General features: G+C 43.7%; 1 protein-coding gene across 1 annotated transcript in view; it reads left to right on the plus strand.

Moving 5' to 3' along the window:
• The first annotated feature begins 374 nt into the window (after positions 1–374).
• ARHGAP20 (Rho GTPase activating protein 20) overlaps positions 375–14,886 on the plus strand; it is a 57,934-nt gene continuing 43,422 nt past the window's right edge. The window contains exons 1-2 of the mRNA XM_030956064.1: positions 375–518; positions 10,462–10,547. Coding sequence (XP_030811924.1) covers positions 420–518; positions 10,462–10,547 — 185 coding nt within the window. The 5' untranslated portion in view covers positions 375–419. The remainder of the gene's footprint in view (positions 519–10,461; positions 10,548–14,886) is intronic.

Genomic DNA, 14,886 nt, shown 5'->3' on the forward strand with positions numbered 1-14,886 from the left:
GGCACCCTGCTGCACGCCCCCAGCGCTGTAAGCCCTCCCGACACGCCCCGCAGTGCTGTGTCCCTGTCACACCCGTCCCATTCCCGGGATCCCTCAGCTCCCGGCTCGCCGCCGTCCCCGCGCGCCCCCGGCCCCGCAGCGCGCGCAGGCGCGGGAGGCGAGCGCGCGCACCGCCGCCCACCGCCGTCCCCGTCCCCCGCGCCCCCCCGAGGCCGCGCATGCGTCGCCGCCGCCCTCCCGCTGCGGGACCCCCTGCCCGGAGCGGACCCAGAGAGGCGGAGGGGGCGTGGCCTGCGGGGCGTGTCCCGCGGGGGCGTGTCCCGCGCGGGGGGGGCGTGGCGCGACGAGGCGCGCCTTGTCCATGGTGCGGGCGGCGGCGCGGGTGTCCCCGCGGCGGGAGCGCGGCGGCGCGGGGCTGTATGGACGTGATGTCCCCGCAACAGGAGCACCTCGGCCCGGGCCGCTCGTCCTCGGTGAGCGGCGAGAGCAGGGGCTTCGTCGCCGCCGACGGCAAGAAGGTGAGGTCGCCCCCGGAGACCATACGGGAAAGCTGCCCCCGGTCCTCGTCCGCGTCCCGGAGCTTCCCGCGTCGCGCACCGCCGGTCAGCGCGGCCCCACCGCGCGCTCCGCCGCGCCATCTCGCTGGGTCCTGCACGCCGCCGTCGGAACCGGGTTCGGGGGAGCCGCTGGTGGAGCCGGGGCTGTCGGCGGGAAGGGTTCGTGCACGGGCTCCCCGGGGAGCCGGCAATGCCGCGGTGCCCGGTGCGGCCGATGGCTGGATAACCGGGCACTCGGGGGATGGCTGCACGCATGTCCCGGGAGCACAGGGAGGCTGCTCCGCGGTGTCCGGGGTAGGTCCGGAGCGCCGCTGCACAGCTGTCCCGGGCAGCTCGGGAAGGGTTTGCCGGGTGCTGTTCGGTGCAGGCACAGGGCTTGGCTGCATGCATCTCCCGGGGATCTGGCGCGGAGGGTGTTACTGCACGGATGTGCTGGACCGATGAGAGTGTTTGCTACACGGATTTCGTGGGGAAACATAAAGGACGTTTTGCTGAATGTATTTCTGGAGGTTTTGCTCGGTGGGTATCAGAGAGAGATGGGGAATGGTTTGCAGAGCGGTTATCCAGGGGATCGAGGAGGGATCTGCTGCATGTGTGCCTGGAGAGAGCGAGGGAAGGGTTTGGTAGAGATGAGGGTGTTTGGTGGCTGCTCTTGCACGTGCTTTGTGCAAGAGGAATATAAGAAGCTCCCTGAAGAAGCACCTTTTGCACGGTGTATACAATTGATAGGAGAGGAACCTCATCACATCTTCAAAACTGGCTGTAAAATCTGTTTCATGTCTCAGATTGCTTTTCAGCATTTGACACAATCAAGTGCAAAATGCTCTCTTCTGCATACAGCCAAGCACTTGTTTCTGCCTTTTACTTAGCTGTAACAAGCAAGCTGTGATAACCAGATTCTTCCTGCTGTATAAAACAGGAATTCTTTTTTTCCCTTGGGTTTAGCAAGTGCTGAAGTGTTTTTCTATCCAAAGTAGAGCTGGTACCTTGCTGCCTTGCAGATTTTGCTTCACAATGACATTTAAATCTATTCACTGCCTTGTACTTTAGAGGTGCACTTCAGACGACTGCCAGATAGGCTGGCAGGATTAGAATGACTGGCCAGGTTTCAGTGTCCCTTAGTAAATCTGTCCACCTGGTGACAATTTAGGATGGTAGTAAAGTCTGAGCTTGTGTCCAATGCTGTGGCTAAGCAGTCCCTGGGATTTTGCTGGCCGTGGCACAGCAGTGTTGATGGGTCTCTTTGGGCTGGGAGGTGATGCTGTGTGTTTCCATGGGTTGTATCCCACCAAGCCACATAGTGCTCCAGCCTGACTGCAGCCCTGGGGACTTCTTCTTATGGCAGCTGCTGTCAGTGGTGGAATGGTTGCCTGGAGAGAGTTTTGCCAAGATTTCTACTACACTTAAAGTACTGCAGTTAATACCTGATTGGTTTCTGAACTGGGCATGTGATACACCTACACAAGGTGGTGGAGTACCTTCTGCTGCCCAACTGGGCAAAATGATGGAGTAGATACTCACCCTTTCCAAGTGCTGTGATCTAATTTCAGATGGCTACATGTGCAGCTTTGATTTTTATCAAACATTTATTTCATTTTTGCTAAAGACAGAACACCATGTGCCTTGCAACCTGGCAGAGCCCTGATGCTAGGCACCCACCTGAAATGAGAAGTTATATTCGAGTATTGCGAAGGTGAACGTTTTTATCGTGCAAGTTCCACTTCATTATTCAGCATTCTGAGGACAAACATTAATGGTAGCACTTGTGTTTCCCATTCTTGCTCCAAAGAGCCCACAGTCGAAGGAATGCAGACCTTGTTTTTGCCAACGCTGACAAGAGAGCAGGGATATTACTTTTTACGGATCTTGGCAGCCCTTTTGGAATTCCTCAGCATGGAGGCACATGCAGTGGGGGTACAGATGGAGATCCTCCTGTGGAGAAGCAGCTTGAGACCCTGGCTGGGCCCTGCAGCATATGGCAGCTTTGTACACCATGCACAACCAACACAGGCAGCCACCAACATCCAGCCAGCAGCTCAGCTGCTTGTCCACAGTTGTGGTGCTTCCTTGAGACTGCTAGCATGTCACCTCTTTATGTCTCTCTGGGGAAGAAGACTCCTACCTTTATCCATGTACAGGAAAGGTATATTGCTAATTTTGCCTGAAGCTGGATCTCAGTGACAGTTCAAATATTTCTTTTACTATTTGGGTCCTTTTCTATATTTACCTCTGTGTTGTCTTCTACGCAGTGCCAAAGCATCATTTTTTCACAACACAGAAAGTCTTTTTTGGTAACAGGGAGCTTACCTTGTTTGTATTGGTTGCATACAGTGAAATGGAAGAATGTGTTGGCAAGAAATCAGTTTTGATGCTGGTGACACAGCATGTCAAGTTAAACAATTTTGTTGCAAATATGTATTCAACATCAACTGTTTTGCTTTCTGGCAAAAGCTACCCCTAAATATGTGATGCTAGGCGACCACTGAACCTTTCTCCCTTTTTATTATTGTGACTGCGTTTTCTCAAATTAGCTGAGATTTGCTGCATTGTTCTGTGGTTTTCTGAACTCCTACTTCATCTTCCACTTGGCTGTCAAAACCAAGCTGAAGGATCACATGCTTGATCACACCACAGAACCAGAACAGGGACAGAAGATGTCTAGGGCTTTTTTCATGTATTTTATGTGACCATTTAAACTAATATCCTGGAAACGTTTCTGTGCCTATTCTTGGCATGCAAAATAATTTGCGCTGCTAACCTACCTCACAGTCTGTGGGAGGTTCTCTCTGTTAAATGCTTACAACACTCTGCTAAAAGGTGACATTGAAGTGCAGTGTTTTAGTTAATGCTTTTGGAAAATTCTGGGCTAGTTTCCCTCCTTTACTGGACTTACTGGAGTAACTGGAGTCACCATGTGTGATTGACCTACAGAGAAGTTTTGTATTGAACTGTTTAGCTTAGAAACCAATACCAATAAATTGATGCAACTGAAGTGGATTGCAGTAGCATGAGTAAAAGTGATTATACTGATAGAGCTTATTTCTACAAATTTGTCAAAACAAACCATGCAGCAGAGATGTCTTTTATGTCAATGTAACTGTGTCAGCAGTAGCAGCTGGGTCATTTAACCATATTTATAATTTCCTGGTGTTTCACTTCTCTCTTCTCAGAGGGGCTAGATTCCAACCAACCCTGAATATTTTATGCAAAACAATATCTGGTAGCACAAGGAGTCAGTCCTAGGATTTTTGTTGCATCCTTGAAGATTTCAAGTAAATGCTTAAAAGGTTTTGGAGGCTCAGCAATTAATATTTGCACCTACAAAGTGTGCAAAAAATTAACCATTTTGAATACTAATCAAAGTAGCATTTATGGTTTAAGACTTGAAATCTAGCGATTCCATCACCTTAAATATGTGTTTCTTTGTGATTCTGATCACAAATGTAGCAATAGTTTACTGGCAGGGAAAAGGGAGTTATAATGTTCTTCAACAGTGTATTAAATGGATAAATTCAAGCAAATTAATGGCATTGGAAGAGTAATCATACATAATCTTCATCCCTTGTTTTACTCTGAAAAGATGAATCAAGTATGTATTTGCCATTATATTGTATGATACCTTGATCTCATGCCAAAAGATTTATCTTTTTAAAGATAAATCTCCTTAATCAGGGATTTCTTCTTCCTGCAAGATTCTGTCCTGGCTGAGGATCTGGTGGGTTGTTTCTAAAATCACACCTGGTAGTGCTGGAACATAGGAACACTTCTGGCACTATTTAGTGGAGTGATGAACAATTTCTATCATCCTGCAGATAGATCCTGTAGCTATTTTGTCTCTGATGAGGACTGAAAAAGCCTCTACTCTAATGAAATCACCCGCAAAGTGGGTCATTAGGTTAAAATCACCTTGGTAGGCTGTGCTGGCTTGTGCTAACTTCCTGTGGTGATGTGCCTCCTGGTGCTGATTTAATTACGAACTAGTGTTAGCAATCCTTCATTTCTCTGTCCGTGAGAGAAACTGAAAATTATGCAGAAAACAATGTGTGCTAGTTCTTGAGTTTCCTACTCCTGTGTCTTTTGTTTGCCTCTCCTGATGGCACTAGGAAAGAGAGGAGCACGATAGGTCATGTGGGATGTAACACCCAAGAACCACACATAACAAATTATTGCCTCTTTACTTAATGTTTGAAGTATAGATGTGGAGTGGGGGAAATCTCCTCTCTCTGTCATCTCTAAACTGCTCCTGAGAAAGTCTGTACGTGCAGAAACTGGGGCAGAATTTTATCCATGTGTTAACCTTCATGCTTTGTGGCAAGCTTGAAAGGAAACAGCTTCAGCCAGACCATCACAAACAGAGTCACTGGTCTGAGCAGTGCCTTGACTCACTGTAGGACCCACAAGCAACACACTCAATGTTCCCCTCCTCTGTGATGTGTTTACTGATCTTTCACATCTTCATCTTGTGATGTGGATGAGTGGAATCTTTTGAAGACATCCGTATAAGTGCTTCCAAAGATTTGTATCCTTCGGGAAGTATGGTGAAACATGTTTTGTTCCTAGCTTCTTTTATCCATTTTTCTTTCTACTTTGAGATGGCCTTCAGTCTTTGCTGTGCTCTCTAGCAGCTGCTGTTCCATGAGGATGTGCTTTTGGTTCCACTGTGTTGGTAGCTCTTTTCTCTTGTGCCCCTGCAATTGTTTTCTCCACAATTATCCATCCAAAAATGGCTTTCTTTCTAGGAAGGTCCTTGTAAGTAAAAGTATTCTGCCAGCATAAACAAAAGCACATAGTTTTGTCACCTGCTCTGCCTTTATGGTAAATGGTCTCTCTGTGGGATCTACATCTCTGCTGCTTGAGCCAGCAGTTCAAATGCAGTCATCTTCTCACCCTGTTTTTGAGGGCTCAAGAATGTTATAGGTCAGCAGAGGTTCATTTATTGCTTTGACAAAGTATAAGAATTCTTGTTATTTTTGGTACTTTTTGACAACTCTAGTCTGTAAGTCTAACAAATACTGGATTATAGAATGTAGGAAAATATAATCTATTGCCTCTCATAAGTGGCCAGTGATACAGGGGTAAGAGTGATAACCAGTTCTTCTGCAAAATTAACTGCTATATGCTGAGGGTTGTTGTGATTTTTCTGATTTTCAGGCATTTAGCTGAACTTTGCCTCACAGTTTCTGGTAAGGATTTGTTGTCAGTGCTTTGGTTCATATCTAGCTAAACCAGGAGTGTATGCCACAGACATGTTTTGTTGCTCAGACAACAAGAGCAGAGTTTGCATGGGTGAAATCCTTTGCAGTAATTAACTTAAATACATTTAGAGAGTAGGATTTGTTAAAATCAGACTTCCTTTCATTAGAAAAATAAAGCAGTGAAAGGGAGAGCTTAGCCACTTGGAAGCAATCCTCAGCTTGGGGCATTGGCACATCTGCGGGTTGTCCCTGTCACCCAGTTAAATGACCCAGGCAGATGTCCCAGCCTTGACCCATTTCTGGAGTGAGCCTGTAAATCAGGAGCCTGAAATCCTTCAGTGTCTGGGGAGGCTTTAACAAGGTTATCTGCACATTGCTGAGGAAACATTTCTGCTGTGTTTACCTGTCACTCAGGAACTGAGTAAATTTTTCAACTATTTTGTGTGTCCGTTCTTAAACAGGCATCAAGTAACATTTTCTCATCCTAAGCTCAAACCACTGCAAGAAGACAGTTTTTCCCTGTGTTACTGAGTATACATGTTTTTCTGTTCCCTGTCCTTTGCTCAGATAGCAAGGAGAGGATTGATGATGATTAAGTCTATTTTCTTGGTCACCTTACTTTTCTTTTACAGTCAGTGGAGAAAAACTTCTTCAGACAAGATGAGCCGTGCCCTAAATTGTCCTTTTCTCTCTGTCAGCTCTAAAAGGAGCACGGGGCAGACAGCTCAGGTGTGTGAGTCAGAGGCTGGGGAGAGGAATCTTCCTGCGTGTTTCTGACCATGGCATGGGTCAGGCAGCACAACCTGGCAATGTGGGCAGCGTGTTCCTGGGGAGTCACCGCACACTGTCCCTGGCTTAGCCTGCCTGCTCTGACCAGGAGCTGCAGCAGGGTATCCACTTAGTGCATAGATTTTTAACTTCTCTAGACACTTGAAAATATTATAAACACTCTATATGCATTACTTAAGTTACTTGTCATCACAAAATAAATAGAAAGTACCATTATTTTTTTTTCATACATTCTTTATTTAATTCACACTCTGCCATTATCTTTAGAAGCGTGATATAGTAAACTGATACACGTAAAGTGCAGGAACGGTTCCAGGTTTTTTGATCTTACCATGTGTTACCTTTTCCACAGTAGAAATCAATATTGTAACTTGGCAATATATTAATTTATGTAAATTTCAAATAGTGCCATCATTCACTTCAACTGCGAGGCAAAATCTGTTGAATACTGGCGTCCAGGAATAGATTTTTCCTCCAGCTGATGACTTGGGAGATACTTGTGCAAGTTTTACTGTAATCCACAGGGGTTCTGGTTCCTGAGGAGAGACAGCATATTTTCAGTGATGTTTTGCAAGCTTTCTGTCCTCAGCATGGTGGGCTGGTCTGCTCATAAACCGCCTACCATCACAGTTTACAAAACAGTGTGTCAGATTGTAGGTCTGATCGATATCTGGTGTAAATTCATTCTTCTCCAGTCTACAGGCCTATGACTTTTTTATACCAGATGAGAAACTGGCCAAGTACTACCACCAGTCCAACAACTGAAATTGCAAAACCTTTTCGTTTCTGTTAAGAAGTCAAGACAACCGCAACCAGAAATGCAGAAAGTATGAAGTTAAACCTGAATCGGAGGGGAAGGGGCAGCAACTCCAGCTTTTGGATGTGAGGAAGACAGAAGTAACTCTAGTTTGTCCTGACTGACACAAGATTATCATCTTTGCATCTGGCACACTGTAAACATTCATTATAGATACTGATTGTATGATACATTTCACATGGGTGTGACTCAGCCAGCAAGTATGAGAATTTCTGTCTGTGTTGACCTTTCTAATATTTACATGAAAAAATGGGAGGTAATGATGTGGGACACATGTTGAGAAATGCTTCTCTGTGTCCCATGCTTAGATAATTGGTCAGTGCATCTCCTTTTCCTCCCAAACATCTGCTCTCACAACAGCTGTTCAGGATATATCTCCTCTTCTCCACATTGCCATCCTTGCACATAATAAAAGCAATAAAAATGAGGATAGCAGGCAACCCGATCCAGCTTAAGGAAAAGTTATCCTCTCCCTTCTCAAAGTGAATCAATTCAAATTGACATGACAGTCACTTATTTTCTCTTCCCAAACTCTGTACGTAGCAAAACAGAAATAAAGCACCCCTTTCTGTCTGTAATCAATGTCTCTGTGTAATGTGTTTATTTGCATACAGCTGACCTGACTCACTTGAGTGCTGTGAAAATTTTCTTTTCTCATCAGTGATCTTTTTATGTTTTGAGGCTGTTTTTTTTCTGTTAAGATATGCTTAGTAGCTGTGCTAAGAGTTTGCCCAGAGAGGCTGTGGAATCTCATCCTTGGAGGTAGCACAGACCTGCACTGGAGGTGGCCCAGAGTGGCCTGCTTGAAGGGGTCTTGCTGTCAGCAGGTTCAGAGAGGCTGGGTCACAGACCTCTGGGATCCCCCTAACCAAGATAATCTCTGCCAGTTACTTGAGCTCTTCCTAAATTTGCTGTAGTCTAGACTTTACTTTGGTCTTCAGACATTTGAGTCAAGACTAGAATCTCGCTGCCACAGGTGCTATTCAGCACTGCTAACCCAAGCATGAAAAATAATGCTGTAATTGCCATAGATTTTAAAATACTGCAGGGTTTTTCCCAGTGGCTTTCTTTTCAGACCTCAAGATCTCTTGAAAATGTAACCAAACTTCCACTGCATTTGCAGGAGCTGAGATGCTCCAGTTCTTATCCCCCCAAAAGCCACCTGCCCAGTAATGTGTAAATTGCAGTAAATTTCCCGCTGGGAGGTGATGCTTTATATTAACTTCTGAAATCTGCCTGTTATGTGACATATGTGGCTGGTCTTCTGTAGCACGTTACACTGCATTGTGACACAGATCTCTTTTTGTCTTTGTATTTGCAGGTGTGCTACTTTTAAAACCTCTAACAGCTTTTCAGATTTGCTAGCAGTAAGACAAACAGATTTAATTCACCAGAACAATTTATCTTATTTATTTATTTAAAAAAAACCTATTAAAAATGGGCATCTCTTTTATTAGTAATCTGTTATTATCCAGTTATAGTCCAGTTGGAGACAGCTAAATGTTCCAAGACTTAATTTATTAGTCTTGAGAAGGTTATTTTTTGATAAAATAGGGAGGAGGGGATAATTTTTAAAGGCGAATTGCAATTACACAGTTGAATTTATAACAATTGCTGCAAAATAGATGTAACTGAGTGACAAAACAAACAAGTGTGTTCTACATCAATAGAGAACCAAAAAAAGACACAATAACAGATGGACTGCAGTGAGTAAAATAAATGCACTTGTCACAAGCAAGTAAAATATGCAGAGTTTCTCCGAGGCGAGCACCTGCCCAAACAGAACGAATGCCATGTCCAGCACATACATTGGCAGAGGAATCGGTTGTTCCCACTGTCCTGACATATTTGTCCTGGTAGTCAGAGGTTATTTCTGGTATGAAGGAAGAGAGTCATGCTTTGTGATTAGCTGAGAGCAGGGATTTCATGGCTGTCAAAGGTTCACCTGTTTGTGGGCTCTCAGTGGTGCTGTAAGGTACCCCTGCATCATTGGGTATTCTCCTGTCAGGGTCTCAGGAGGAGTTTGACCCTGGTTCTTTTGTTCCCCAGTTTATTCTGAAAAGCATTTGAGCTAAATAAGGTAACAGTCACCCTTCTGGTGGAGGGTCAGTGAGAGGAGAGGTCATGCACCTTGGCAGCAGGCTGCACAACCGGTTCAAGACAGCCCTCCAGGGTTAGGGCCAGGACTACTCTGCTAGTCCTGCTTCTGGCTGCAGGAGGGAGACTGAATGCATTGTGGTGAATACATGTGCATTCAGGAAAATGTGTGTTTTTGTCTCCTGTGGGTGCTTTTGAAAATTTCTACCTCTGAGGAAAACTGGCATTTATTTGCTCGGTATTTTTATTGTAGTGTTTAACTTCACTGACTGGAAATCCATGCTCTCTTGTTAGCTACTGACATTTTCATCTCTTCCTTGTGCTTTTTTTTTTTTTTCCCTGTGGTGTTCTCTGTCTTTGAGTGTCTCCTTTTTCCCATCCTCTTTCTACTTCTGTGCTAACAACTGTCCTGCCTCTCCCCATTTTATTTTTCTCATACATAATCAACAACGAAAAAAATGTCATTGTTGGCTACTGAGGGGCAAGATATGCTCCAGATTGAGTAGTAGGGAAGGAAAATGCTCTCATCTCTAAAGATTTGTTTAAAAAGTGTAGCCTAATATAATGTGTACTACGATCAGGTGGGTAGAATCCAAACCTTAAATTATGGTAGATGTCAGATGTGACACAGAAATGTATGAAGCACTTGAAATTTAAACCACCACCTGGATATTTGATAAATTTAAAGTACAATAAATTACTAAGGGACAAAAAGTGGTTGAGGAACCAGGTCTAGGTGTTTATTTCACATGTGCAGTGTACCTCAAGTATCTGTGTATAGACATTAATTTTTAGCTTTTCTATACACTGGCTTTCTGGTAATGCTCCTGCTTTTCTTATAATATTTTCCTCCCCTATGATATTTTACCCCTCAAGGGTTGCTGAGGGCAATAACAGCCTTTTTCCCATGGCCTGAAATTGAAGTCTGGCTGTGCCCAGTTTGTATGCGTGCAGTTACTGTTCCAAATCTCACCTGTGATTTCATTTTGTTTCTCTTTCCAATCAGAAGATGAAGAGTTTGGCCCAAAGACGTCAGTCTGCACCATCTTTGATCTTTGTCAAAGCACTCAGCAGATCTAGATCGGCCTCCAGGTGAGTCAGTGACTTCTGCTGGCTGTGCTGTTTTGCAGTTTCTCAGCCCAAAACTTGAAATGTTTTTGAGCTATTGTCCACATCAGGTTGTTGAACACAATTCAGGCTCCTCGGTAGCTGCACAGCTATAAAGGCTGCTGAAAGATGTGACAGAACCAGCCCAGGCACCTGGTGGTCTCCTAGAAGGGATTTCCCCAGTGCTGCCCCACTGAGTTGTTTATACCTGCTGGGTGGGCAGGGCTGCTCTGCAGTTTGTAACCAGGCATGTGACATTTGGGCTGCTCGGCTGTGAACAGTTTGTGACTGGCTTTGATTGCATCCTGTGGAGATGGCATGGGCAGAAGCAGATGAGTGCTTGCTGCCTTGGACACTTCCACAGTGTCAGGTGTAACTCAGGATTGTTCACTGTAGAATTGCACAATTTAATTTGAGCTAAGTTTTTTCTGTCATTGCCTGTTGCATGGTACAGGCTCTCCAGGGCTCTGGAAGCACCTGCTGATTCAGGACAATGCTGTGGGCCAGGATCTGGTGATCACAACCTTCCCCTGTCCAGTATTAGCGCTTGTGGGGCTGAATTTGTGAGTGTTAAGCATTCAACCTTTTTTGTCCTTGTCTTCTGCCAGAATTGGCCATCCTTCCTCCCTCCCTCCTCCCATGTAAAGCTGCTATAGAAGTGGAAGTTTCTGTGGAGCTAGTCCCCTGTCCAGCCCCAGCCCTGACCTGCCATTTGAACCACTCTGCATACATAACTTTTTTCTCCCTGCACTACAGTTCATTAGACTTTAAACTTACAAAACGTGTTTATCGAGAAGTGAACCATCTGGTCGGCTGTTAATGCTTCCAGCTGTGTATTGCTCTTTATGAAGAAATGTTATGGAGGGAAATAAAAGTACGGCTTTGTAAGGAATAGTTTTTCCTACTCTGTGGTGCGTTAAGTAATCAGTATGTGAGCTTTGGAAAGTTTTCTGTCTTTGATCTAATTAATATCTGGTTTGCATAATTTAGAATTCCACGGTATTTCAGAAACCTGTGAAAGTATTCTGTGAAAAAATCAGAGTTGCAAAATAGGAAGGTCAAAATTCATTTACCTGCTGGTATTCAGGCAATATTTTTCTTCAATTCTGCTTTTTAAATTTACTTTTTTGCCTGCTCCATAAGTATCAGAAATCAGAAATAGCTGGAGAGACACCGAGTGTAATACACACCACATTTTCATCTAAGAATTTTGTGCTTTCTGAAGTGTCTTGCTTGTATAGTCCAGATCAGAATTATTTCCAAATCTAGTGTGTGAAAGGATTCTCTTGTAAGGCCAGTTGGCAGAAGCTGTGTGGTGGAGAAGACCGAAGAGGGGAATGCATTTCCTTGTTCTGCAGTAAGCCATGCTTATCCTGCACAACAACTGATGGATGCTGCCTCAGTCATGTCTGTCCTCTGCCTGTGGCATGGAACAATTTAGCTGCTTCTGTTGTTTCCAACAAAGTCTGTGGCCTTTGTGAGAGGTATTGGGTGAAGTCTGAGGACTCTGAAGTCAGAGCAGGCGATTTTGTAGCTTCAGAGTCTTTCAGTTTAGAGTGTGATACTTTGGATAGTGTTTATTATTGTTCTCAGGAGCAGCAATTCTCACCTGTGCCTGACTTCCTTGTTTGGCTGTGCAAAGTACATTCCTCTTCATCACCAAACTTATGGATGAGTTTGATCTTTCCACTCGGTTTGTTGTGTAAATGCTTGACTCTGGTGAAGTGCTTTCTCTGAAGGAGAGCTGAAGAGCAACAAACTGACTTCTCATGTTTTCTAATCTCCTCCAAATGTTTTACCTCAGACCTGTCTCTGCTCTTACTTCTTATAGACACAGCCAGTCTGCAAAATCTATCATTCTTCTCTGGCCGTGAACCTTAATACTGGGACTCCATAACACTTACTTGTTAATGGTTGATTAATGATTTGTAGATAATAAAGCTCCTATCTGAAGTTAACAAACATCTGTGAGAGATTTATTTGAATACTCTCACCTCAGCAGCTGGCTCACCTCAGTATTTGTTGAAATTAATGAACAAGTGCAAAGTTTAAAAGGGCAGGAAATACTTAGAAGCGAAGTCAGTTTGTATTTTTATACCACTTTATATGTCAGGTGTCCCTGGTTTATATACAGGGCACTTTCATAAAATGTAGTGGCACTTTGGACAGACTTACTCTGGGGCATTTTAAAGTTTATTAATGCTATTTATTCAAAGAGACCATTGTGACATCTGAAGATGGCTATTTAGCATTCAGAGGACTAAGGTTTTCGATGGTAGTGTTATGGTAGCTGTGATGACCCAAGGATGTGAGCAAGACAAGATATCTAGCTGGAAAAACCAGTGCTTGTTTGTGCCATTGTCCTCTTATCAGTCCTGAAAGAGAAGCAAGTCTGAAAGTCTTGTGTGCTTAAAAGCTTGTCATCTTTTTCTCCAGCTGTATCATTGGGCTTAATGAACATTCAGCTTTCATTACAAATCTTGCCTTGCCTTGTCAATCATATAGAAGGAGTCACATGATACTCGGCCTATAGAAGACTTCTGGGATGGTTGTATGGCATGGTGGTGCACAGAAGGGAAACCTTGCTATAATCCATGCCTCACGACTTGTACCTGCAGGCAGAAGAGAAACATAGTAAATAGTACAGATATTACAGTGGAATTTTGGCCCTTACATCCAAGAGATGAAGATGTACAGGCCACCATTGCCACATTGTTCCTGTTTCTTTTCCTTTTTTCCCTCTACAGTTTCTTTTTCATCACAAAATTGTGATGAATAGCCATGTAAAGACTCTTCACATCATCAGATGTACTCTTCAGAAGTATTTTGAGCAAGGTGATTGTTGAAATACATTGGAAAAGTAAGCTTTTGGTATTTTTCTTGGCTCGTATTCAGGTGCAGAAAAAATAAATTTGATTGTTAACTCTGTTAATGTGTATGAACTCAACAAAGGATTTGGGTTAGTTAAATTTGTCCACAGACTTGTTCCACAGTTGTAATCTTCCTCTTACTTTTTCTTGGTGTCTTTTAGTGAAACCTGCACAACTTAATGATACAGTTCAGTGCAATACAAATTACATGCTTGAAACAGAAATGTCTGAGGCCTGGATTTAAAGCATTGGGTATTGTCATCTCAAATAATTGACACAGAATAATAAAGACTTGTTTGAAGTAAAATTTTCAGCTTTTGTTCTGCTGTTGCTCAAAACAATTTTCACACATGACAAAACCCAAGTTTTTGCTCTGCATTGGTGGTCTTCTGCTTGCATCTCTAATATTTCACAGGGACAGCCAAAGTCTGTGCTGCAGCTGCCAGCAGCTTCCCCTTTTCTATTGCACACCTCAATGGATCTTTGAAGGTGATATTTTTACATGCTGAAACCAAGTAATATAATCTCACAATTTCTAAGTCTGGAAGACCATTTATAGATCTGTGTCTCCACACATTAAAGGTGTTAAAATACTGAAAATGTAACAACTCTTTTTTACAGTATGAAGAGTATTTATGATATTATTTTGGTGTAAGCTGGAAGCACAGGCTGTTTTAAAAAAAATCCCAAAGGATATTTTTTAGAAAGTTTTATGAATAAATCCCTAAAGAACCTGAAAAGGAAGTTCCTAAAATGTTACTTCTACTCAATTTTGTTATGTGGCTTTTATGGTTGGAGAAGGGGAAGGTAAAAACTGGAGATTCGACAAGTTTCCAAGGTGTTTCCTCCCCTTGTTTACATAGAAGTAATGTTATGCCATTCACAGAGAGGCTGTTCTTCCTTCTTCCAGTGCACAGTAAGTGATTCTGGCATGTCATCTTCTAGGCGTCCTGTGCCAAAGGCTAAATATCCCAGATAACGAAGATCATATGTGTAATCTAGTAATACATTCCACTTGGCGCGAGGCAAATACAGAGTGTTCCCGGAGCCTTGGACATTGTGTTTTCAGGGTTTTAGTCAGAAGAAATGTGGATGATCCAAGCTATGGGACTAGAAGAAGACAAAAAAAAATAGAGACTTTTAATAAATGTAAATTGCCAGAAGGCCTTAACTGTCTCTTTTTCACAGGGAAGATGAGTAGCTGGTGTTTCAGGCAAAACTGACGGCAGGGACAAAGGGGATGAAAGTTCATTGGGAGTAACCAGCTTGTTGTATAGATATTCCAGCTGCTATAATTTTGCTCATTCTTCAGTCATTTCCATGCTGGTGAATAACTTTGCCTGGCAGTGTAATCTCTGTGAGGCAGGTTTGGCTGGTGAGGCAATGGAGGGGGAGCGCAGGCCCCCGGGCCGTGGGCCATGGCCGTTTTCACCTGCTGGCACAGGATGAGGCCC

The sequence above is a fragment of the Camarhynchus parvulus genome, chromosome 1 (assembly GCF_901933205.1).
Source record: "Camarhynchus parvulus chromosome 1, STF_HiC, whole genome shotgun sequence".
Taxonomy (NCBI): Eukaryota; Metazoa; Chordata; class Aves; order Passeriformes; family Thraupidae; genus Camarhynchus; species Camarhynchus parvulus.